Genomic DNA, 22,662 nt, shown 5'->3' with positions numbered 1-22,662 from the left:
TTCTTTTAGCAAACTAAGGGTTTTATCAACACCAAAGTGACCCATAAGCCCACCTTCAAGACTCTCTTTAATTAATAGTTTCCTAATGGATCCTTGGGGTATACATAATCTTTCTTCTTTGTACAAATACCCCTCAGCCATATAGAAACCATCAAAAGCTTTTTGTTGGCATTTTTCATAATTATCACCAAATTTAAGATCTTTCTCATACAATTCCCTTATATTATCAAATCGAAGAATTTGAGTACCTAGAGACATAAGCAATGTATGCCTTCTAGATAATGCATCAGCTACAATATTTGATTTTCCTTTCTTGAATTTAATAATATATGGAAATTGTTCAAGGAATTCTAGCCATTTGGCATGCCTCTTATTTAACTTACCTTGACCTCTTAAATATTTAAGTGACTCATGGTCACTATGGATGACAAACTCTTTGGACACTAAATAGTGTTCCCAAGTTTGTAAAGCCCTAACCAAGGCATATAACTCCTTGTCATAGGTGGGGTAATTGAGGGAGACACATTTTAGTTTTTCACTAAAATATGCAATGGGGTGTCCTCCTTGCAATAACACAACCCCTATGCCAACTCCAGATGCATCACATTCTAGCTCAAACGTCTTTTCAAAATTTGGCAAAGCTAGTATGGGTGCATTTTTAAGTTGATCCTTAAGAAGTTGAAATGCTTGGTCATGCTTTGAAGTCCATTCAAATAAAACGTCTTTTTTAACAAGCTCATTCAAGGGTAATGCAATGCTAGAGAAGTTAGGAAAAAATCTTCTATAAAAACTTGCAAGGCCATGAAAACTCCTAACTTCACTAACATTCTTTGGTTTGGGCCACTCTTGAATGGCTTTGATTTTCTCACAGTCCACACGAACCCCTTCTTTACTCACAATGAACCCTAGGAAAACCACATGATCCACACCAAAAGTACATTTTTCAATATTTGCAAATAAGTGGTTTTCCCTAAGGATCATCAAAACTTCTCTAAGATGTCCTATGTGATCATCTTGAGACATACTATAGATTAAAATGTCATCAAAATAGACAACAAAAAATTTTCCTATACACTCTCTCAAGACATGATTCATAAGCCTCATGAATGTACTTGGTGCATTAGTTAAACCAAAAGGCATAACTAGCCACTCATACAATCCAAATTTGGTCTTAAAAGCAGTTTTCCACTCATCACCCTCTTTGATTCTTATTTGGTGATAACCACTTTTAAGATCAATTTTAGAAAATATAGTAGCACCATGTAATTCATTAAGCATATCATCAAGTCTAGGTATTGGGTGCCTGTACTTGAATGTGATATTGTTAATAGCCCTGCAATCACTACACATTCTCCATTTTCCATCTTTCTTGGACACTAACAATACAGGCACAGCACAGGGACTCAAACTCTTTTGCACCCACCCCTTATCCAATAATTCTTGAACTTGGTTCTCTATCTCCTTAGTTTCTTGTGGATTTGTCCTATAGGCTGGTCTATTGGGTAGACTAGCCCCAGGCACAAAATCAATTTGATGTTCTATACCCCGAAAAGGAGGAAGGCCATTTGGACCATCACTAAGGAATATATCATCAAATTCTTTTAATAATTGAGAAACTTCAAGAGGTAAAGAACTAGGTTCAAGACTTAAATTATGACAATTAAGCATACCTCTACAAAGAAGAATGTAAGAAGGCTTTTCAACAAGCAAAGTTTGTTTCAAAGTGTTTTCTTGTTGAATTCCTTCTATTGGAAAATGTTTCTCTTCCTTCTTCTTCTTTGAAGATTTATGCTTCTTTTCATTTTTTTTTATCAAGTTTTTTTTTCTTCTTCTCTTTTCATTTTCATTTGTACCTGATCCTCTATCACTTGTGAAGGAGACAAAGGATGAAGTACAAACTTCTTTTCTTTATGAGTGAAAGTAATTTCATTGGTAAGGCCATTATGCATGGTTTTCTTGTCAAATTGCCATGGTCTTCCCAACAAAATATGGCAAGCTTCCATGGGAACTGTCACATACCACATGATCTTCATAGTTACCAATGGAAAACTTGACTTTCACTTGCTTGTCCACAATGATATCCCCATCTTCATTAAGCCAATGAAGTTGATATGGTTTCGGATGGGGAATTGGAGTAAGATCAAGCTTCTCCACCAACCTTGTGCTACAACAGTTGCAACAAGAACCACTATCCACAATGAGAGAACAAGCTTTATCAGAAATTTTACACCTTGTGTGAAAAATATTCTCTCTTTGTGAAAGGTGAGACTCATTAGGTTGGCTTCCTAGAAGCCTTCTAATCTTCAAAAGTTGACCATCATAAGGATATGCTCTTTCAATTGGATGGTCTTCCTCACTTGTTTCACTATCACTTGAGGTGGTAGAACTAGATTCATCAACACTACTATAAATGTCTTGCCCTCTCAAAATCATCACCTTTTTAGTTGGACATTGAGAAGCTATATGGACTCTCCCAAGATATTTAAAGCATTTGATGTCACTAGTTTTACTACTAGAAGTGACAACATTTTTATTTTTATCTTTTTCTTTTTCTAGACCCTTGCTAAATTTTTTAGAAGAGTCATATTGACCCTCCCTCTTGTAGTCCTTCTTGATATATGAGCTAGATTGAGTTTTTCCTTTGAAAGAATTTTTTCTCAAATTTTGTTGTTCCACCCTTATACAAAGTTGGACCAAATCATCAAGGTCCCTATAAGGGAATAACTCAACCCTATCTCTTATATCAAAATTTAGACCACTTAGAAACCTAGCAATGGTCAATCTTTCCTCTTCCCTTATCCCAGCCCTCATGAGATACAACTCCATTTTTTGTCTATACTCCTCCACACTCGTGTTCTTTTGTTGGAGTCTTTGGAGCTTATCCATAAGCTCCCTACTATAATAAGAAGGTATGTGCCTTCTTCTCATAGCACTCCTCAATTCATTCCAATAAGTAATAGGAGGGTCATTGTGAAGTCTTCTCTCTCTCTCCAAGGATGTCCACCAATACATAGCTTGTCCTTGGAAAGCTAAGGTGGCCAAGGGAACTTTTCTTTCTTCACCTACTTGGTGACAAGTGAAGATTTGCTCCACTTTCATTTCCCAATCCAAGTAGGCATCAAAATCCTCTTTTCCGTGAAAGTAAGGGAGATTAACTCTTGATTCCCTCACTTTGGGTTCCTTAATGACTCTTCTAGGTGTGGGTGGGTAATATTCATGAACATTTAAACTACCCATATCTTCTTGGCTAGAAGAAACATTGGAACTTTTAGTGGAACTCTTTTGAATTTTTCTTTTGTTAAGTTTTTTTTTTAAAAGTTTTGCTTCTTGTTGCTTAATTTTATCTATCTCTTCCTCAAGAGCAACAAGTTGTACTTCTCTTTCAATCTTTTCTCTTTCTTTTTGAAGTACCTCTTGTTGTCTCCATATCTTTAGTGCCTCAACCTCCTTAACAATTCTAGAAAAACTTTTAGGAGATTCAAGATCACTATCACTTTGAGAAATATGACTCATGATTAAGCAATAAGAAGTTTAAATGCTATGCAAAAGAGATAAAATATTTTTTGGTATTTTCTAGGAACAAAAATAGAACTTGGAAGTCTAAGTGTACAAGTTGCACTATCAAGGGAGGTGAGCTACTAAGAGCCACTTAATAAACAAGCCTTTTCAAGTGGAAATCACTAAACTCCCTTGTGGTATTTTCAGTTCCACAAAGATTTTCACAAAATTTTTATGTTGTATGCTTTTCACAATTGTTTTTGAAGCTATCTAAAACGTGACAAATAAACTCTACACAAGCTAGTCAAAACAAGGCATCAAAGTAAACAATTTAAAGTTCAAACAACTTAAAATAAGCAAGGATAAGCAACTAGTCGGTTTGCCCTAAGTGGAAGCTTGAAACATATGAAATTTCCAAGCCACTTCCACTAGTACTACACGTGAGTAGGCTACCAAGGGTTAGATATACCTGACCAGCTTCTTAATACTCCCTCCAAGCTTTACAAATTGGTTTAAAAAACAAGAGAGATTGCAAAAATTTAAACTAGCCTAGAAAGCAATAAATGGCAGCTTTAGTGACCAAGTTAGTGACGGATTTGTTGTCCAAATTTTCTAACACTTGTTCAAGTGTTCCAATCCGCCACTAACCCTTGAATTAAGTTGCTCCTGGACCCTACACAATGAACACAACAAAATGGTTAATGAAGGCTGCTCACAAGGTTTAAGGAATGATCACTCTTGTGAAGGTAGTTTAGGAAAAGTTTGGTCACTAAATTAGGTCAAATTTTGTAGTCTTAATGTCCAAGTCTTTTCCTACTTTTTGTTGAGTCAATACTTGATCCTTAAGCAAGGATTTGAGGCCACTTCTAGCACAAAATGTTTAGTGAAAGAAAACAAGACAAGCAACAAAACCACAATTTATAAAGCTTATACCAAAAAGTGAAGAGTAATGTGTTTATGACAAGACTCAAAGATATCCAACAAAGAAAGCTGAAAAATAAGACTCCAATGAAAGCTAGCACACAGTAAGGAAGGCTCCTAGATAGGTACTAGAGTAGATTAACAAAACAATAAAAAAAATTTGAAGGAATTTGAACAAGTACACACAAAATAGTAGTCCAAAGAAGATATGGAATCAAGTGTATTTTCTTGTTTTTGCTCTTCTCGAATTTTACTTTTTAAAATGCTTTATATATATTTTTTTAATTCTTTCTTTTCTGAATTCAAATTAAGAATCCAAAGAAGACATTTGCCTTTTGTTTTCAAATTTTTCACAATTCCATTATATAGAAACCGAGACTACAAGTTTGTCAAATTTCACGTGAAAAATGGTGAAACTAGTGCACTAGTTTTCAGGTTTTGAATTAGATTCTTTTGTTCACTTTTTTTTAAAAACTATTTTGAAACAATATGCTCTGTATTTTTCTCTGTTTTTTAGCCTCTATACTTTTAAAATTTGAATCCAAAGAAATAGTGCACTAGGAGTAGGATGAATCACTTGAAATTTTAAGCAACACAAAATTTTTTAAAGAATTTTTAATAGAAAGTGATTTGAAAACTTAAGTACACAATGGAAACCTAACTCTAAGAAATTTGCTAGAACTAATAGCAAATTATGAACTCAAAAAGGTAAAACAAACCGAGACCAAAATGTAGACAAACAATTCAAAAGAAAACTAGGTTAAACATGTTATTCAAGGAATTTGCAACATATAAGGACTAAACATAAACTACTAAGAGAAAATAAGGATTCAAAAACAAAAATCTAATGCAAATGTATGAGGTCCAATCACGGACACATGCAAGGAGATGAGAGACTCAAACAAATACAAAATAAGCACAAGAAAATAGGTCCTAAAACATGTTGATTGTGGAAGAATTCAAATACAATCAAACAATGGATCTATGGAACACAATTAATTCAAAAAAACTAGATCCGAAAAGAAACTCAAACAAGACACAAAAACACAAAGAATGATGAGGTTCCACTTGGAAATCCTCAAGAATTCCCTCAATGCTCCTCGGTTCCTTGGAAGATTGACAAGGAATGGAGGCTCCAAGAAGCTCCAATGTGACTCTAGCTTGCGTCTAGCTAAGTCCGGAAGAAGGAATGCTTTCCTAACTCTACAAGGAGAGGATCTCAAGTAGGGTAGAGTTTAGGAGAGTGACTTTCGGATAGGCAATTTCTATGGTAAGAAATCTCATCAATATATCATCCAAAAGTATCCTACAATCCGGCCATACAAGTATTTATAATAGAAATTAGGTTAAGGGTTTAAGTTGGGTTCACCTAGAGTTAAGTAAAACCATGGTATGGTTAACTTAACTCTAGGCGCCAAAATTTGAATTCTAAAATTCAAATTTTGGTGCCAACCGGCCACCCCCCCATGTGCACTCATTTGGCATGTAATTAGGAAGCTATTTGAGTTGCATTTCGGATCACACCTTGTGCATGTGTAGCACATGGCCGAAATGCACTCCAAATGTGCTTCTAATTACATGCTAATGGAGATTCACATGTAACCTAATTAACCCTAAATTCACATGACCTCTAAATGACATTCCTACACTACTAGGCCGAAAATACAAGGCCCAAAAGAAATACATGGCACTAAGGCCCACTCCTATGCTAACCCTAATCTAATGGGCTTGAAACAAAGCCCAACAAAATAAAGTAGTGGGCTTTCCTTGGGCTTGGGCCCACTCTTCATGCATCATCCTTGCCATGGCTCTAGTAGTTGGGCCCTTAGCCCATGGGCCTCCTCCATCAAAGAACAACAAAGACCACAGACAAACAAATTGAAGAACACTTATCTCCTTGAATAACCTTGCTCTTGACACCAAAAATGATGGAGAAGGAAGGAGAAGTGAATGAAGTTCCTCTCCTTAGCTTCACCTAAGCTCGGATCCTCTTCAAGGAAACTTGTGACCGAAAGCAAGAACTCTTTGAAGGAAGAACTTCTTCAGATGAAAAGGCCTAAGCCTAGGATGGAAGCATCCAAGCTTAAGCAATCAAGAGATTGCTCACTTCAAAAGGTAGGAACTAGGTAAGTTCTAGGGTTTTTGAAGGCACTCTCTCTTTCTCTCTATTTCGGTGACTCTTGAGGAATTTGCTGAAGAATGGTTCAGAAAATTCAATATATTCAAAAGTGAGAGTAGAAAGCATAAGTCATACATTTATAGGTGGGAAAGAAACTAAAGTGGCGCCAATCCGTGAGAAGCTAATTGGCACCAAGTTTGAATTTCAAATTTGAATTTGAAATTCAAACTTTGGCCAATCATGTGACTAATCCGGATACCACTTTCATTTTAATGTAATTTGGGAGCTATTTGGATTTGAATTTAGAGTTCACATGGCCGGTCCTCACCATACAATCTATGTGACTCAAATTCAAATCAAATAACTTCTAAATGACATAAAAATGAATCCTAATGCACCTATTAATGTATACTTCATATAAACCTAATCTAATGACCTAAATACATTGTTCAAAGAAATACAATGAATAGGAAAAATTACATGGAATAGAATGAACCCAATATTGGGTATCAAAAGCCCAAAGCCCAAGAAGCCCAAATACAAGCCCAAAATTTATAAACCCTAATCTATGGTCAAAATACAAGACCAAAAACAAAGTAACTTCCTACTCTATGAATGTACATTAAAACATGGTGTTTAATCAAGTAAAGTCCAAGTGAGAAGCACCCTAGGCCCACCAAGGCCATTGGGCCCACTAAGCTCTGAAGCTGACAAGTCTTCAAGTAGTCTCCTGGCCATAGCTCTAGTGGTTGGACCCTTGTTCCATGCTCTTCCATCATGAAGAATTCCAAGAGCCTCTGGAATAATCGATTATCTAGGGCAATAATTGATTATCTGGGAAGAAGAATATGAAAAGCCTTTGGAATAATCGATTATCTTGGAAATAATCGATTATCTGGGAAAAGTTGAGAAAAACAACCCTCTAGAATAATCGATTATTATAAAAATAATCGATTATTTAGTGCAGACAGGGTTTTTAAAGGCTTTTACTAATACAAATAATCGATTATCTATGCGACGTTTGGCTTTTATGAAGCATTTTGAACGGTTTATATGCGCGCCAAACCCTTAACTTCCCATTACTCTTCAGTTAAGAAACCTCTCCCCACTTAGAAACGTGCTAGGGCATAAGAACCTCCAAACCCTCTCATTTCTCCAGATTCTCACATTCTCTCAAACTCTCAAACCCTAACCTCTTCATTTCTCTTATTATCTTCTTCTCCACCAAAACCCATCTATGGCTTCTTCCTCCAAAAGACCCAAGAAGCTGGAAGTGAGGGGGAGCAAGCGTCCTCTGCCCTCAGGACAACTAATCTCCAAGTGGTTTGCGGATGAGAAAACCCAGGAGTATTACTTCGAGTGGTATGCGGGTCAGAGAATCATCCCTCCCAAAACCCTGAAGTTGGAGTGGTTCAAAAATGAAGGGTTTAGCTTTCCAACTCAGCTGGAGCACCAAGACCTTGGGAAGTTCTTGGAACTGGAAGGACCCTACAACCCTAAGATGATCAGGCTATTTCTCTACTTTGCTACCAGCAATGAAGGGATAATTCAATCTGTTGTGAAGGGCAGGCTGATAAAGCTTGACGGACCAACCTTGAAGGCGGCTGCCGAGCTGAGCGGTAATGGGAGTTCCAAACCCCAACCCTTCAACTTTGGTGATTTTGAGGAGCTGACGACCTTCAGAGATTGTTAGAGGAATCCTGAGAACACCAACTACAACAAGTTCTTGGAGGGAGATATGAAGAAAAATTCCCGTTTGATTTCTTTTATTATTGCCTAGATGATTAAACCACGTTTGCACAACCATGCTCAAATGTCAAGGGATGACATTTTGCTAATGAATGTGATTAAAAAGAAAATCAAGATTGATTGGGTGTTAGTGGTGAATGACTGCATGTGGAAGGTGAGAAGGAAAGAGGATGGTCCAATTCCTTATGCCTTGTTGCTGTCTAAAATTTTTGAGAATGCAGGGGTAGAGTTGACAGGGGAGAAGAAAATTATTCTCCAGGCTTCTAACAAGATTGAAAAATCTTTCTTGCATCATATGGAGATGCTCAAATAGGAAGATAAGTGGGTATTCAAAGGAGATGTACCTCCAACCCCTGAACTGGCAACAGATGAGGATGGCGTTCCATCTCATGATGAGGACCAGCCACCACAGGTCGAAGCTGAACCTGACAGAGAGCAAGAGGCGGAGCCTAAACCATTCTCTCCATTCGAGCAAATTATGATAAATAAGCTTGATGCTGTTATAGAGATATCTAGAAGGCATGAGTCAATTTATTCGGGTATTCTTGATCAGTTTGATACCCTTGATCATGAAATTAACTGACTTAAGACTCAGCTTGGGATGCCTAAAGACTCAGATTGATTAGTGTTCTGTTCTGTTCTATTTTTTTAAGTTTAATTTATGGTTTTTTTTAATTTCAATTTCGATCGGGTTGTAATCATTTTAATTTCAGAACAATTTTATTGCTTTATGTTGTTGAACAATTTGATTTCAGGTGAAATTTGAAGGTTAAATTCTGATATATTGTGATTTGGCTGATTGGTGGTATGATGTTCTGTGTTGAACATTAATTGATGGTGTGATGTTCTGTTTTGAACATTGCTATATGGTTCTTTGATGTTTGGTTAGCATAATTGATAATGTTTTTGAATTCTGAATTCTGAATTGTGATATTGGATTGTATATTGTGATTTTGGCTGACCAATTCATGTTTTAGCATAATTGATAATGTTTTAGGTGGTTTTGATCTGATGATTATGACTTGAATATTATAGTTCGGGAGATCCACTTTAGATTCCCTTACCTTGGGTGCCCTATGAGTCCTTTTAGGGGGGGTTGGTAATGATCACCTATAGCTAGGCTTTCCTCATGAATAGATACCCCTAAGGCTAAACTTTGGGATAGAGAACTTCCATGTCTACTCGGTGCTTCATGTGTAAATTTTCTCCATTTTGCTTCAAAATTCAGATTTCTTCCTCTAATATTGCAAGTTGGGCCTCTCTTTCAATTTTCTCTTTAAGCTTTTATTTGGCCTCTTGCTCTCTCCAAAGTTTTAGTGATTTCAAGTCACGTGATACTTTTGAAAAATCTTTGTAAACACTTGCATCACTATCACTTTGATGAGGAGAAACATCTTCCATTATAGGAAAAAGTTTTTCTCTTATGAATGACTTTTGAAAAGAAATTTTGATGGGTTTAGACTAAGTACTTGATGGACTAAGTATACAAATTGAACCTTGGAGGGAGGTGAGCTACTAAGAGCCACTTAATAACCAAGTCTCTTCGGGTAAAAATTACTAATCCACCTTGTAGTTAATCTTCACAAAAAAAATTGTTTTATAAATTTTTTCTCTTCTTTTTTATTCTTTTGTGCTAGTGAGCTATCTAGACGTTCATGAAATCAATTGCAATCCAAATAACAAAATTAAAAACTATCTAAACGAAGTCCTAAGGTGAAAGCTTAAGAGGTACCAAAGACCTTCAAGGACCACTTTCACCAAGTACTAGCGCCAGCTACAAGGCCTATGGAGAGATGGTTGTGTACTTTGTTGAGATTCATGGAGTGGTGAATCAACTCAAACTTGGAGAATGAAAGTTTTGATGATAACAAAGTATGGATTCTGAGAAGCAGAGCTGACCAAGGACATCAACAAGTCAAAAAACAAAGTCAAGAAGAAAATATGGCTATTATGATGTGTAATAGGAGTAGCTCATAAGTTGTATTGTTTTGTTGAGCTTATTTTGCATGTGTGTGCTTTGTGCATGAATCAATCTTTATCTAATCTGACTAAGAGTGAGTATGATGATGAGTTAGAAAGTTGAAAAGTTATTTTTAGACATAAAATAGAGTTTTTGAAAACTGACTCAAAATAATCGATTATGATTAAATATAATCGATTATTCTAGCAACAGGTAAAAAGGATGCCTTGCTGTAATAATCGATTATTTGTGAAATAATCAATTATCCCAGGAATCACTCTTTGGAATAATCAATTATCCTGCAAAATAATCGATTGATCTGTTCTTGGTTGATTTCTAGAAATCATGAAGAACAAAATAATCGATTATCCTTTAAAATAATTGATTATCTGGTTCTGAAAATGTTATAAATAGTTTTCACATTTTGAAACTTTAGAACAAGATAGAATAGAGAATCAAAAAGAGAAAAATATTATTGTGAAGTCTTTGTGACCTTCTTGGAGTATTTTCTTTGTGAAACCAAGAAGTAAAATGTTTTTGAAATGCTTTGACAAAAGATCATCATCATCATATATTTGAAAGAGAAAGATTAAGATTTGCTTCTGAATGCACAGTCTGATTTGTTCAGCTTCTAGGTGAATTCGTTCCTTTAATTCTTTGTGAATAATTGTAAATCTTGAGTAGGTGTCTCAAGTGGTAAGGAATTCTTGTAGTGGGTTTCTACAAGAGGTGCTTTCTTGGGGTCAAGAAAGTGGTTATCTTGAATGTAGGAGTGTATGCATGTGTGGTATGCTTGTAAAACTTCTTCATTAAGATAGTGGAACAAATATTGATTAGGTTATGATTGAGTACAGGATGTAGGTCACATGTGGAGTGGTTGAACTAGGATAAAAGACTTGTGCAATCTTCTCTTACCCTTATCTTTTACTTTCACTACTAGAAACTTACTATTCAACATCGTCAATTCTACATCGATTTAGGTAGAACAGATGTAAAAATTGGATGCGGTGGCATATTCATAAATATGAAAGCAAATTTACACCGGTTATGTACAAAACCGATGTAAATTTAAATGTGCGGTGGCAATTTTGTAAATATTTACAAATAGATCTACATCAGTTTTCAAAATAACCGATGTAGTACAGAAGCTAGCATCTTGTTCAACACGTAGTGTGCGTTGCAATGCGCCCATAGCCTCTCCCGCAGCAGATCTTTGGCAAACCCTTCGTGTCTCCTCCTCCCTCCAAGATCTCTCCTTTACCGCCACCACCACATCGATCCCGCCACCCTCGCTGCCGCCTCTTTCTCCAAAACCAAACCCCCGCAGCGCCAAAGATGCCTCCTCTTGATCCTCCTCCTCTCCCTCCTGCTCCGCCTCCTCTACACCCTCTACTCCCGCTCCCACGCCTTCGCCAAATACTACTTCGTTCTTGACTGTAGCAGCACCGGCACCCGCGTCTACCTCTACAAGGCCCAAATCCACCACCGCCCCAACACCAACCTCCCCATGGCCAACTTATTTTCCTAGGGTTTCCGAGCCAATTCTTTTTTTATTTTCGAAATCGTTGGATCTTTAGCAATTTCTTCCCCTTCAAGTTCTGCCCTCTCTCTTCCCCTTTGCCTCCACGTGCCGCCAAAAACACAGTTCCCGATAGTGTCCCCACCGAGAACACGCTCTTCAAGACTCTCAAACTCAGCGCCTTGTTCAACCTCTGCTACCTTTTCAACATCTACTTCAATATCTACAACAAGCAGGTTCTATTCTCTCGCCAGATCTCTCGTTAAAACGTTTGTTCCTTCCAAACACGCCCTTGGATTTGTGTTAATTCATGGATACGTCTGCTTAGTTTAGATTGGAAGATTTTATTCCGTTTCGAATTACTATGCGGTTTGTGATTGTGTTGTGGTGTGTTATGCATTACGTGAGAGGAAGTGTGATAGGAAATGCTCGATTTGAATGTGGATTTATTTTGCAGGTGTTGAAGGCGTATCACTTTCCGGTGACTGAGACTCTCGCGCAGTTTGCCATTGGGACTGTGATTGTGGCGTTAATGTGGGGTTTGAATCTGTACAAGAGGCCGAAACTCAGTGGTGCTATGGTATTTTGGACTTTGATGTGTTGAGTTTTGTGTGTTGTTGTGTTCTGTTAGGTGTTTGTTGATGTTGGATTTGCTTGTGTGTGGCAGCTTGGAGCGATTTTGTCGTTGGCTGCAGTGCATACTTTGGGGAATCTTTTCACTAATGAGTCTGGGGAAGGTGATGGAGAAGGTAGGAGAAGTGGATGTGATTCTTCTCCTTAGCTTCACCTTAGCTTGGATCTTCTTCAAAGGATATGGAGACCGAATCTTAAGAACACTTGAAGGATGAAGAATTCTCGGATGAACTAGGCCTAAGCCTTGGATGGAAGCATCCAAGCTTAAGGAACAATGGATTACTCACTTCAAAGAGAAGGAAAGAGATGAACTCTCCTAGGGTTTTTGAGGTGAGAATTTTCGGTGACTTTGAAAGGAAACTCGGCTCAATGGCTCTCAAATTTCATTCAACTCAAAGTAAAGTTTACAAAGTGTGAAGGAGCCAATTTAAAGGATCCGGATCAAGGCACTTGGCGCCAATGTGAAAGTCTCACATGTGGCGCCAAGTTTTGAATTCAAATTTCAAAAATTTGAATTCAAAACTTAACTCACATGTGGTGACCGGTCACACTTGGAGCTAGGTGCATTTGGCTTTGATTTAGTATGCATTTAGGGTTAATTTTGAGTCACACATGTTCAGCCAAGGTGGCGTCAAACATGTGACTCAAAATGTAACTTAAATGCATCCTAAATTAAACCTAGTTTGACCTAATCCAATTAAACTACAAATCCTCCTTAAACCCTAATCTAATGACCTAAATACAATGGTCAAGAAAATACAATGAATAGGAAAAATTACAAGAAGAAGAATGAGTCCAATATTGGGTATCAAAAGCCCAAAGCCCAAGAAGCCCAAATACAAGCCCAAAAGCAAAAACCCTAATCTATGGTCAAAATACAAGACCAAAATCAAAGTAACTTCCTATGTTAAGTAATTATAATAAAACATGGTAGGAATCTTTATTTATAACTATTTAGGAAGTGGTGCGAATTAATCAATTTCCCAAACAACCACTCCTAAATGTAAGTTTTTTTTTAACAAAAAGGAAATTAAAAAGTTAACCCAGGGTAGGGTTAAGGAGTTACAAACAAAGGAAGTAACACAAATCAAGACTTCTTGAAGAACTTCCACCAAGGGAGGTTGGTAACAAGCTTGGAACATCCTTGGAGTCAAGTTGAATGGCCAATTTGAAGGTGGAAAATTGGTCTCCACCAATCCGTCTCTAAGCTTCCAAATTCGTCACTAGTTCTTCAAATCCGTCTCTAAATTCCTTCCAAATTCTGTCTCCAAATTTAACCTAAAATTAAAAACAAGTCTTGGCTGCAAAAAGGAACAAACAAGTGAGCCTTTCCAAGGTGTTTCACTCAAGTAATCTGTATCTCAATCTTATTCAAGTGTTGACCCCTTTGAGATTAATCCAGTGTGCCTCAATTAACTCTTCCTTCCAAGTGTAATGGCTTGAAAAAGAGTTATATCCCACCAAGGCTTAACAATCAATAAGGGAGAGTAGAGGCCAAGAAATTAAAAATGCATAATAGAATAGGCTACACTCTTATAGGAATTAATGTGACAAAACAAAGAAGGCCAAGAAGACACAAAGCAACAATTAAAGGCTAATTTCAAAAGCTAGCACACAAATGAATAATCCTAGGAATGGCTCTAGAATTGATTACAAAAACCAAAACAAAATTTGTGCTATGAATTTGAGTATTTAAAAGTCTTTTTCCAACCACTGGACAGCAAGCAAACCTCAAAAAAGATTCACACAAAAATTCAAGGCCAAGTGCTACTATTAGTGTTTTGTTTTCACTTTTCTTTTTCTAGGTTTTTCTCTTTTGTTTTCTTTTCTTTTTCTTGTATTTTTGTCTCTTTTCATTCTTTCTTTTCTTTGAATACAGAGAGTAAGTACTTAAAACAGAGGCCAAACAATTAATAAAGAGGTTTCCAAGTGGTGGAGAAAAGAAGAGCAAGAAGTGTAAGAAATGTAAGTGTACTAGTCAAAATTTTCAACCACAAAATGTTACTAGTTTTGGTACTAGTTTGTTCTTATCTTTTGTACACTTTGATTTTTGTTTTCAATACACTTCTAACTCTGTTTTATTTTTTTAAAAACAAGCACAAGACACACAAGGAATTGCTGGCCACAAATTGCTAAGAAACTAATAGCAAAAGAAGTTCAAAAAAAATTGATTCTAGAACATGTTAGGACTAATAACATGCATTGGAAACATTTTATGAGCACTCTAAGATTTTTTTAATGTTCAACCAGCATGACACCATACAAGAACAGATATCAATTCATATAGATTCAAAAATAAAAAAGGAACAACAAGGATTTAATGGCAAGTAAAACAACTACACACGACTCTAAGACAAAACTAGTAGATTAAGAAATGTAAAATGCTTGTATTCTTGTTTCTTTTTGGGAATTTCTTTTTAGTCCGAAATTAATAAGAGTCCAATGGAAGATAAAAGCAATCCTAAAACATTTAAAAATACATAAAAGGAATACCTAATGCACACACAAAGATTGATTCACAAGAATTTAGAACATGAATCAAGAACAAACAAGACAAGGTGAGCGTGTTCTATAGATTTATAGATGTGACACAAGAACAACTCTAGGCACACAAACACAAGACAATAAAAGGAAATACATGTAGGAACAGTTTAGACACACTTTTACATGATTTGAACCGAACAAAACAAGACAAGAAAGCTTAAGAACGAATTTACCAAGGAGACCTAGCTCTGATACCAAATTATGGAATCCTTGTTGGAGAATCCGGATTGATGTGAATCCTCTTCAAGTTCCTCCCTAGATTTTTGGCTCCTTGATTCTTCTTAAGCTTTGCTAAGGTCTCTAATGGAGGTAGAGACCTTAGAACCACCACGGTTTGGTGGAGAACTCTCCCAAGAGACGCCATTCCTTGATGAAGAGATAAGTTTCTTCAATTCTCACCACACTCTTCTAGGGAAGGGAGAAGAGAATTGGATGAATATCAAAGAGGTTTAGGGACTTTTAGAAGAGAGAAATCTGAACAATCTCTGAATTATCTCGCAAATAAATGCCAAAAGTGTTTTACAAAGAAGGAAAAACAAATATATAGGAGTAGGAAACTTGGAGAGTAAGCTAGCCTTAACCATGGTTCACTAGGAATCATGGTAAGGTCTAGCTAACCATCCATGGTCTAGAGGCTGGGAGAGCAAGCTACTCACTTTGCTTGCTTGGTAAGCAAGCTAAGGAGAAGCTTGTGCTTCAAGCTTCTAAGCTTGAGAGGAGACAAGCAATTCGGCGAATGTGAACACAAAACAAGGTGGGCGGCTCTTTGGACTTTATTTTACTCCAACCGGTTTTGAAAATGTTGATCTGGTTTAGTTAGGTTCATCCAATGTGAATGGAACCTAGCTAAATCAAATCTATGAAAAATTAGGAGTAAAATGAGTCTAATATGTAAAATTTTGCTTAGGCCCACCTCTAGGCCCAATTGCTAGTAACACTCTCTAGCTTGCTAGTGACACTATCTAGCTTGCTAATGCCACTCCCAATCCTAGAAAACTAAGAAAAAAGTGTATTTCTAGATTAGGTTAAATGGATTCAAAGTGTCCAAGTAACCTACCCTAGAAACAATATACAATAGCTAGTAAAGCAAATAGAGTGCCTCTCAAATACAAATGCAAAAATATACCTATACAAGTATCTACTATATACAAAGTACAAGAAATCAACTATACAAGTATGAACAATGAAAACTCAAGAGACTAATAAGAGGAATCATAATCAATGTTCATGAGGAGCAAAGGTCTAAGAAGCACCTCCTCTGTAGAAGCCTCCTCCAGCCTCCTAACCATGGACCTAGTTAAAGGCCCAATGGTCTTCTAGTGTGAGCCTCCTTGGATCAACCTTCACCCCTCTTGGTCTTATCTCTTCCAAAGGGATCCTTGGGGATTAGATTTCCATCACATCTACTACCATCACCCTACCAAGGAAAAATTTATTAATAAGGATTTCATATAAAACCAGGATTCAACTCTATTGTTGTCACGAACAACATATATACAAGGCATAAATCTTGTGAATTAAAATGGAAGGCAGAAGTGCATTTAAGAGTAAATTCATAGATAGATCAATCAATGCATATACATAAACAATAGTACAAAATAGCAGTCATCCCACTATTCCGCAAAAGAAGTTTTGTAGTCAAACTCTCCACACAGCTATTAGGGATTGATCATTGTGAGTAAAATAGTTTCCACAAAATATTGGGTAAGAAACACAGATTTCATAACTAAGTTAACCATCATGCTATATGTGTCCAATAAGATCAAGTCATGCATAAGGACCATAAAAGTGGGCTCAGCTTATTTTATTTTCATAAATGTCGACACACACCACTGCTCCCGCACAGTATATGCCAAAAAAAAAAATCAAAGATAAACCAGAACAGTACCTTTACAAAATCACCAGCCTGAATCATAAAATCCTTAATAACTCTATGAAATTGACAACCCTTGTAACCAACAGGCAGTCCTACTTTCCTGCCAACAAAATCAGATCATATAAAGTATTCGTTGACTTAAACCTACCCAGCAATGAGGCATACAATATAGAACCATTTGTGAAAATAAATCAGAGGGAGGTAAAATCAAAAACTAATTCAACACCACTACCAATCCAAAAGTTGTTGTTAAATCAAAAAATTAGATACAAGTGGCTAAGCCAAACTATCATAACTATCATGACTATCATGACTTCAAACGTATTTGTATAAATATTTTGCACAGAAGTCATATGTTCTTGAAAAACTTTTGTACAAACCGTTGAATTTTATGGTTCACATACTTTTTTCCAATCAAAACCTGGATGTGAGAATTGTCCCCTGGCAAAAGCCAACCAGCATCATTTGTTTTAAATTTACATTTTAATTATAGGATAGAAGGTTGCATTGATATCTGTAACCCATAGTCACATCTGACTAATAATTCAATGATCATCTCATCAGGTCATTTCATCATAGTAGATCAAAACCATCATAACTATCATGACTTCAAACGGAAATTTTAAAAATAAAAAAATGAAAAGAGATGGAAAACCACAATAGGGCTAGGCTGGAAAAGACTATTTCACTACCTGTACTCCCCAGTGCAGAGCTGCCTGCCAAATAACAAAAGACAAATTCATCAATTGAAAAGGGCATGAACTTGTCAACAAAAGAGAATCTCAATCCAATAACCATTAATAAGCATTCACGAAAAAAAGAGTCCAAAATATAGTTTAAGGAAAATAAGTAGTCTTCCTAAAGTAATCAAATCATCTATACTATTCTTTTTTTTGTTTTCATTGGTTCACGCAATTCTCCAAACCGACAACTAAAGACTAATTTGTGTTATCGGGATGTGATTTCCGTTAGCCAAATTTATTTTAACACATTCAAAAAACGAACCAGAGACCACCCGGTCGACCCCTTGAGTCCCTCTATACTATTTTACAAGCACTCAAGCTTCCAAACATGCATTACATTTAAAACACATTTTTCAATGGTGTTGTCATGTAACTGTAAGGCGAAACTCGAAATTCTTAAACAGTATGTTGGTGGAAGTTGATTCTGAACATGATAACAGCAAGGAAAACTAAGAAGCAATGGTGAAAGGCAAAGAAGAAGTGAAAAATTAGCGGCGAAGTGAAGCCCAAAGCATTGTTACCTGAAATTCTCGGCAATTCTGGGCGCAATGTTGGCGAAGAGCTCCATCTTGATTCGACCGGCGGGAATGTTACCGATGGTGACATTGAAGAAGACGATGGGGTTCTTAGGGTTTGGAGGACGCACGTGCCACTCCACACCCGCGCTCGAGCTTAAGTTCCCTCCAACTGAACTAGCCATTCACTCAGCACAAAACAATTACAACAGGGATGCACGCTCGTCTTCTAAATGACTCAAAGTGAAGACCCGAGGGCAATAAAAACCAAATGGAATCGAAAAATGGCCCGAGGGTAAACTAATGTTTTACTTGCAGAACGGCCCGTACTGCTTGCAAAACGGCCCATTCTGCTTGCAGAACAGACCGTTCCATATTCGAAATTCGCCTAGCAACAACGAAACAAGAAACATGACAAGAGAATGTTACCTTGATATTGTATTCTTCCAAAAAAAATGAGAAGCTAGAGACTTTAGATGAGAGGCCAAGAGAGTAAAGAAAAGAATGGGGCCAAAGATTAAAGAGAATGGAGGGGAAGGGAGAATGGGACCGTAGACTTTAGATTAAGTTCTGACATTTTTAACATCGGCTATCTGTGAACCGATTTTGTATGTAGTTTTTAAAATCGGTTCTTAGATAGCCGATTTTAAAAGTATATTTAAGAACTGATTTTAAAAACTACATACAAAATCGGTTCATAAATACCGATGTTAAAAGTAACACTTTTAAAATCGGCTATTTAAGAGCCGATTTTAAAAGTAGCATCTGAGACCTTTAAAATCGATCATAAGGTAGCCGATTTAAAAAGTAATGTCATTATTTACAAAATTGTCACCACGTCACTTTTAAAATCGGCTACCTTATGACCGATTTTAGAACCCCGATTTTAAAAGTGATTTTTGTACTAGTGGCTCCATTGGGACAAGATGCTAAAGGAAAATCAAAATTTGTCATACGCCCGTAAGTGTTCAGTATACTTCATCTCCAAATCTTAATTATGGCTCCTGATCATGTATGTAACCTTCTGGCTGTCTTCACTCTTCAGTCTAAATAAAACCTTCTCGATAGTTCTATATTAAACATCAAAATGTGTTTTTACTTTTATTCTGAATGAGAATTTTTGTAATTTATCTTTAGATTATATATCTGTCTATTATTGTGAGCCATTGCAAAATAGTTCCTCATTTTCTTTTCTGTAGAAAAGTTAAATATATAATGGTTATAATAGGTGGTTTTACTGGATCTGGCCTTGGTGCAAGAAGTTTAGGATTGTCTCAGCAATGATTCTAGAAATCTTGTTTCTATGATTTGTGTACTAGTAAGCACCCTTTCGGTCATGCAATAGGCCGAAAGGGGTGCCCAAACTAATGAAACGCACCAATTGGCACCCCTTCGGTCGGACAATAGGCCGAAAGGGGGGCCCGAACCAAGGAACCACACCAATTGACCCCTCAGGTCAGGCAATAGACCGAAAGGAGTGCCCTAGCCGATGAAACACATCACCCCCTTCGGCCCCGAGTTTGGCCGAACACCACCTCGGCCTCAGGCTTGGCCGAACACTCCCTCGGTCTCGTGGGTAGCCAAAAACCCAAAGAGAAGGGATCTGAAGCTATTCAAAACACCCCTTCGGCCCCAAGCTTAGCCGAACACCCCTTCGGCCCCAAGCTTGGCCGAACACCCCTTCGGCCTTATGCTTAACCGAAAACCTGAAGAAAGAGCCTATGATAAACACATGGCAAGCCAAATGCCTACTATGCATTAATTACCATACCAGATTAAGACAGGATTAAGGTTAAGTCATGTATTACCCATCTCCCAAGGATGAAGGCCCATCAGGCCCACATATGTCACTATAAATATACAGGTGGTGTGACATAAATGAGGTACGTTACTATTCCCGCTAAGGCATTTATTGCTCTGAACCGAACACTGACTTGATCGTCGGAGTACCCTTGCAGGTACCCTCCCCCGCCACTCGGAGCTAGTGTTCAGTCGGTACGGAAGACTCAGAAGGACTTGGAGGTAGCTAGGAAGGATCAAGGAGAGGAGTGTTCTTACGCAAGAACATTTTGGCGCCCACCGTGGGGCCGAAACCAAAACGGTTCTCGACCCTGAAGCAAGATGGTGTTAACAAGGAGTCAGCAAGAGAACGCAGCCACCGAGTACCCCTACGGGATGCCCCGAGACAGTCTTAGGCAACAAACTAACCGGAACGAGGATGGAGCGGAAGAGTCGTATGTGGACCGGTCCCAGCAACCTAACCCGTCGTCGGCCATCAAACAGCTAAAGGCCGAAATGATGGAACTCAAAAAGCTTAGAGAAAGGGACGCTCACGAATTTTCGGTCCTGAGAAGAGAAAACGCCGAGCTCATGAGCGATAATCAAACATGGCACCCGTCGCACGATACACGCGGTCAGCCGACCCGGGACCAAGGTGAATCGTCGGGATGGTACAAGGAAGCCAACGTCCCTCGACCATCAGTTGGACCGACAACCACACAAGACCAGCAACAAAGACAGGGAAGGACTCCATTCACCCCGGACATTGTCGGAGCTCGTCTACCCGATAACTGGAAAAACTTAGCCCTGGAAAAGTACGACGGCACAACCGATCCGGAAGAGCATCTTGACGCCTTCGTTACCCAGGTCGGTTTATACACTGACGATGATGCGATCATGTGTAAGGTTTTCCCTACGTCGTTGAAAGGTTCAGCACTCAATTGGTTCACTAGACTTCCTCCCACATCGGTGCATTCATTCACGGCCCTATCCTCACGGTTCGTGATACAGTTTGCCACAAGTCGGCCCCATCAGCTCACGTCAATAGCCTTAGTTAACATCCGCCAGGAGAAGAAGGAGCCCCTCAGAACATTCATGGAAAGATTCTTCAAAATGACCTTGTCCATCCAAAATCTGGACCCCGCAGTGGCCATGCATCACCTCACCACCGCATTACAACCGGGTCCTTTTGTAAACAGCCTATGCAAAAAACCGCCCGGAGACCTGGACGAACTCAGGCAACGAGCCACTAAGTACATGCAAATGGAGGAATTGGCCGAGTTCCGAAGCCAGAATCGGTCTGACCTTTTTATGGGAAGGAAAGACGCCGAGAAAGAACACAACTCGAGGCCCCGTCCCCGAGACACAGCTGATCGCGAGAAAAATAACAGAGGTCCAAGATACATGCAATACACGCCGCTTAATGCAAGCAGGGCCAAGGTGTTGGAACAAGCGTTAGCCACAGAGGTACTAGTCGTCCCGCGACGAGCTATGACCCCGCCCCGTGCCGATAAAACTAAAACATGCCAATTCCATCGAAATAGAGGGCACACTACTGAAGAGTGCTCTGCTCTTCGGGACCGTATTGGAGATCTCGTCAAGGCCGGTCATCTTCAGAACTTCATTCGAACAGATAGCCGGAGGACCGACAACCGTCCCGGAAGAAGTGAGTACAGGAGGGACAACCGAAATCGGGCACTCTCGCGACACCGGTCCCGTGAGCGCAGCAGGTCCCGAGACGCAAACGACCAGCGAGACCGTAATCCGCCCCGACGAGTGATAAATACCATTTCCGGAGGCTTTGCAGGAGGAGGAGGCTCATCGTCAGCCTGGAAAAGACACTTGAGAGCCATTAAATCAGTCAACGCTGTGGGACGAACATCCTCTGTTCATATGCCTCCTATAACATTTACAGATCAGGATTTCCAAGGTATTGACCCTATACAGGACGACCCCATGGTCATCAGCGTGGAAATTAACAATTGCATTGTCAAAAAGACTCTAGTGGATCAGGGGAGTTCAGCTGACATTCTGTATTGGAAGACTTTCGAACAGTTAGGCATTCCAAAGCAGGAGTTAACGCCGTATGATGAACCGCTGGTAGGATTTTCAGGCGAACGAGTTGACACTAGGGGGACGATAGACTTGTATACTTACTTCGGAGACAACCAGGGCAGGCGGATTAAGGTACGCTATGTCGTTGTACAAGCCAATACCTCGTACAACATCCTGTTGGGCAGGCCGTCTTTAAACAAGCTTCGGGCCATTGTTTCCACCCCCCACTTGGCCATGAAATTCCCCACAGAAGAAGGGAAAATAATCACCGTACATGCAGATTAGAAGACGGCACGAGAATGCTATTACGCCAGCCTGAAGGTACCCCCCAATCCTCAACCAAGACGAGATGTCAATGCCATTAATGATATTAGCAGAAAAGAAATAGAAGACTTAGAGCTGGACCCGAGGATAGAGCACGAAGACAGGGTCCAGCCGATTGAAACAACGGTCCCCTTCCAGCTCGGAAGGAATGAAGAACAGGTCACCTTCTTAAGCTCCCAACTATCCGAAACAGATGCACATAAAATCAAACAAATCCTTATACAGTACTCGGATTTTTTCGCCTGGACTACGGCCGACATGCCAGGAATTGATCCCAGCTTCCATTGCCATCGGCTATCTGTGTGTAAAGACGCCAAGCCCGTTGCCCAGAAGAAGAGAAAAATGGGGGGAGAAAGAGCCGACGCAATCAAAGAAGAAACAACCAAGTTGTTGCAAGCAGGCTTCATTCGAGAAGTCAGGTACTCCA

The 22,662-nt window shown here is 38.6% G+C and overlaps 2 protein-coding genes across 8 annotated transcripts; one reads left to right on the top strand and one right to left on the bottom strand.

The window, feature by feature from the left end:
• On the bottom strand, positions 1–18,554 carry LOC109805366 (peptidyl-prolyl cis-trans isomerase CYP22). 7 transcript variants are annotated; one of them, XM_083075230.1, is made up of 6 exons: positions 18,084–18,489; positions 17,512–17,535; positions 16,832–16,919; positions 16,197–16,360; positions 15,117–15,351; positions 13,145–13,700 (listed from the first exon to the last, which is right to left on the bottom strand). In XM_083075230.1, exons 1-4 carry the CDS (start codon positions 18,260–18,262, stop codon positions 16,280–16,282), a joined length of 372 nt encoding a protein of 123 aa, XP_082931356.1. In that variant the 5' UTR covers positions 18,263–18,489; the 3' UTR covers positions 13,145–13,700; positions 15,117–15,351; positions 16,197–16,279. The 7 variants fall into 7 exon arrangements, with proteins under 7 accessions (XP_082931352.1, XP_082931358.1, XP_082931356.1 ...); XM_083075226.1 differs by lacking the exons at positions 13,145–13,700; positions 15,117–15,351 and adding an exon at positions 1–4,171 and having other exon boundaries at positions 18,084–18,554; XM_083075232.1 differs by lacking the exons at positions 13,145–13,700; positions 15,117–15,351 and adding an exon at positions 3,648–4,171 and having other exon boundaries at positions 18,084–18,492.
• A 1,644-nt stretch (positions 18,555–20,198) lies between these two features.
• Positions 20,199–22,196, top strand: LOC109804693 (uncharacterized). The gene has a single exon (XM_020366523.2). The coding sequence runs from the start codon at positions 20,199–20,201 to the stop codon at positions 22,194–22,196; it is 1,998 nt and encodes a 665-aa protein (XP_020222112.2).
• The last annotated feature ends 466 nt before the right edge of the window (positions 22,197–22,662 follow it).

This window comes from Cajanus cajan, chromosome 5 (assembly GCF_000230855.2).
Source record: "Cajanus cajan strain Asha chromosome 5, NIPB_CcT2T_4, whole genome shotgun sequence".
Lineage (NCBI taxonomy): Eukaryota > Viridiplantae > Streptophyta > Magnoliopsida > Fabales > Fabaceae > Cajanus > Cajanus cajan.
The sequence above is the reverse complement of the archived record's forward strand: the minus strand, read 5'-3'. Positions and strand labels throughout refer to the sequence as shown.

Bases quoted from the DNA above. Each gene is read 5' to 3' on its own strand.
- LOC109805366 (XM_083075226.1), bottom strand. From the start codon at position 3,513: ATGAGTCATATTTCTCAAAGTGATAGTGATCTTGAATCTCCTAAAAGT.
- LOC109804693 (XM_020366523.2), top strand. From the start codon at position 20,199: ATGGTGTTAACAAGGAGTCAGCAAGAGAACGCAGCCACCGAGTACCCC.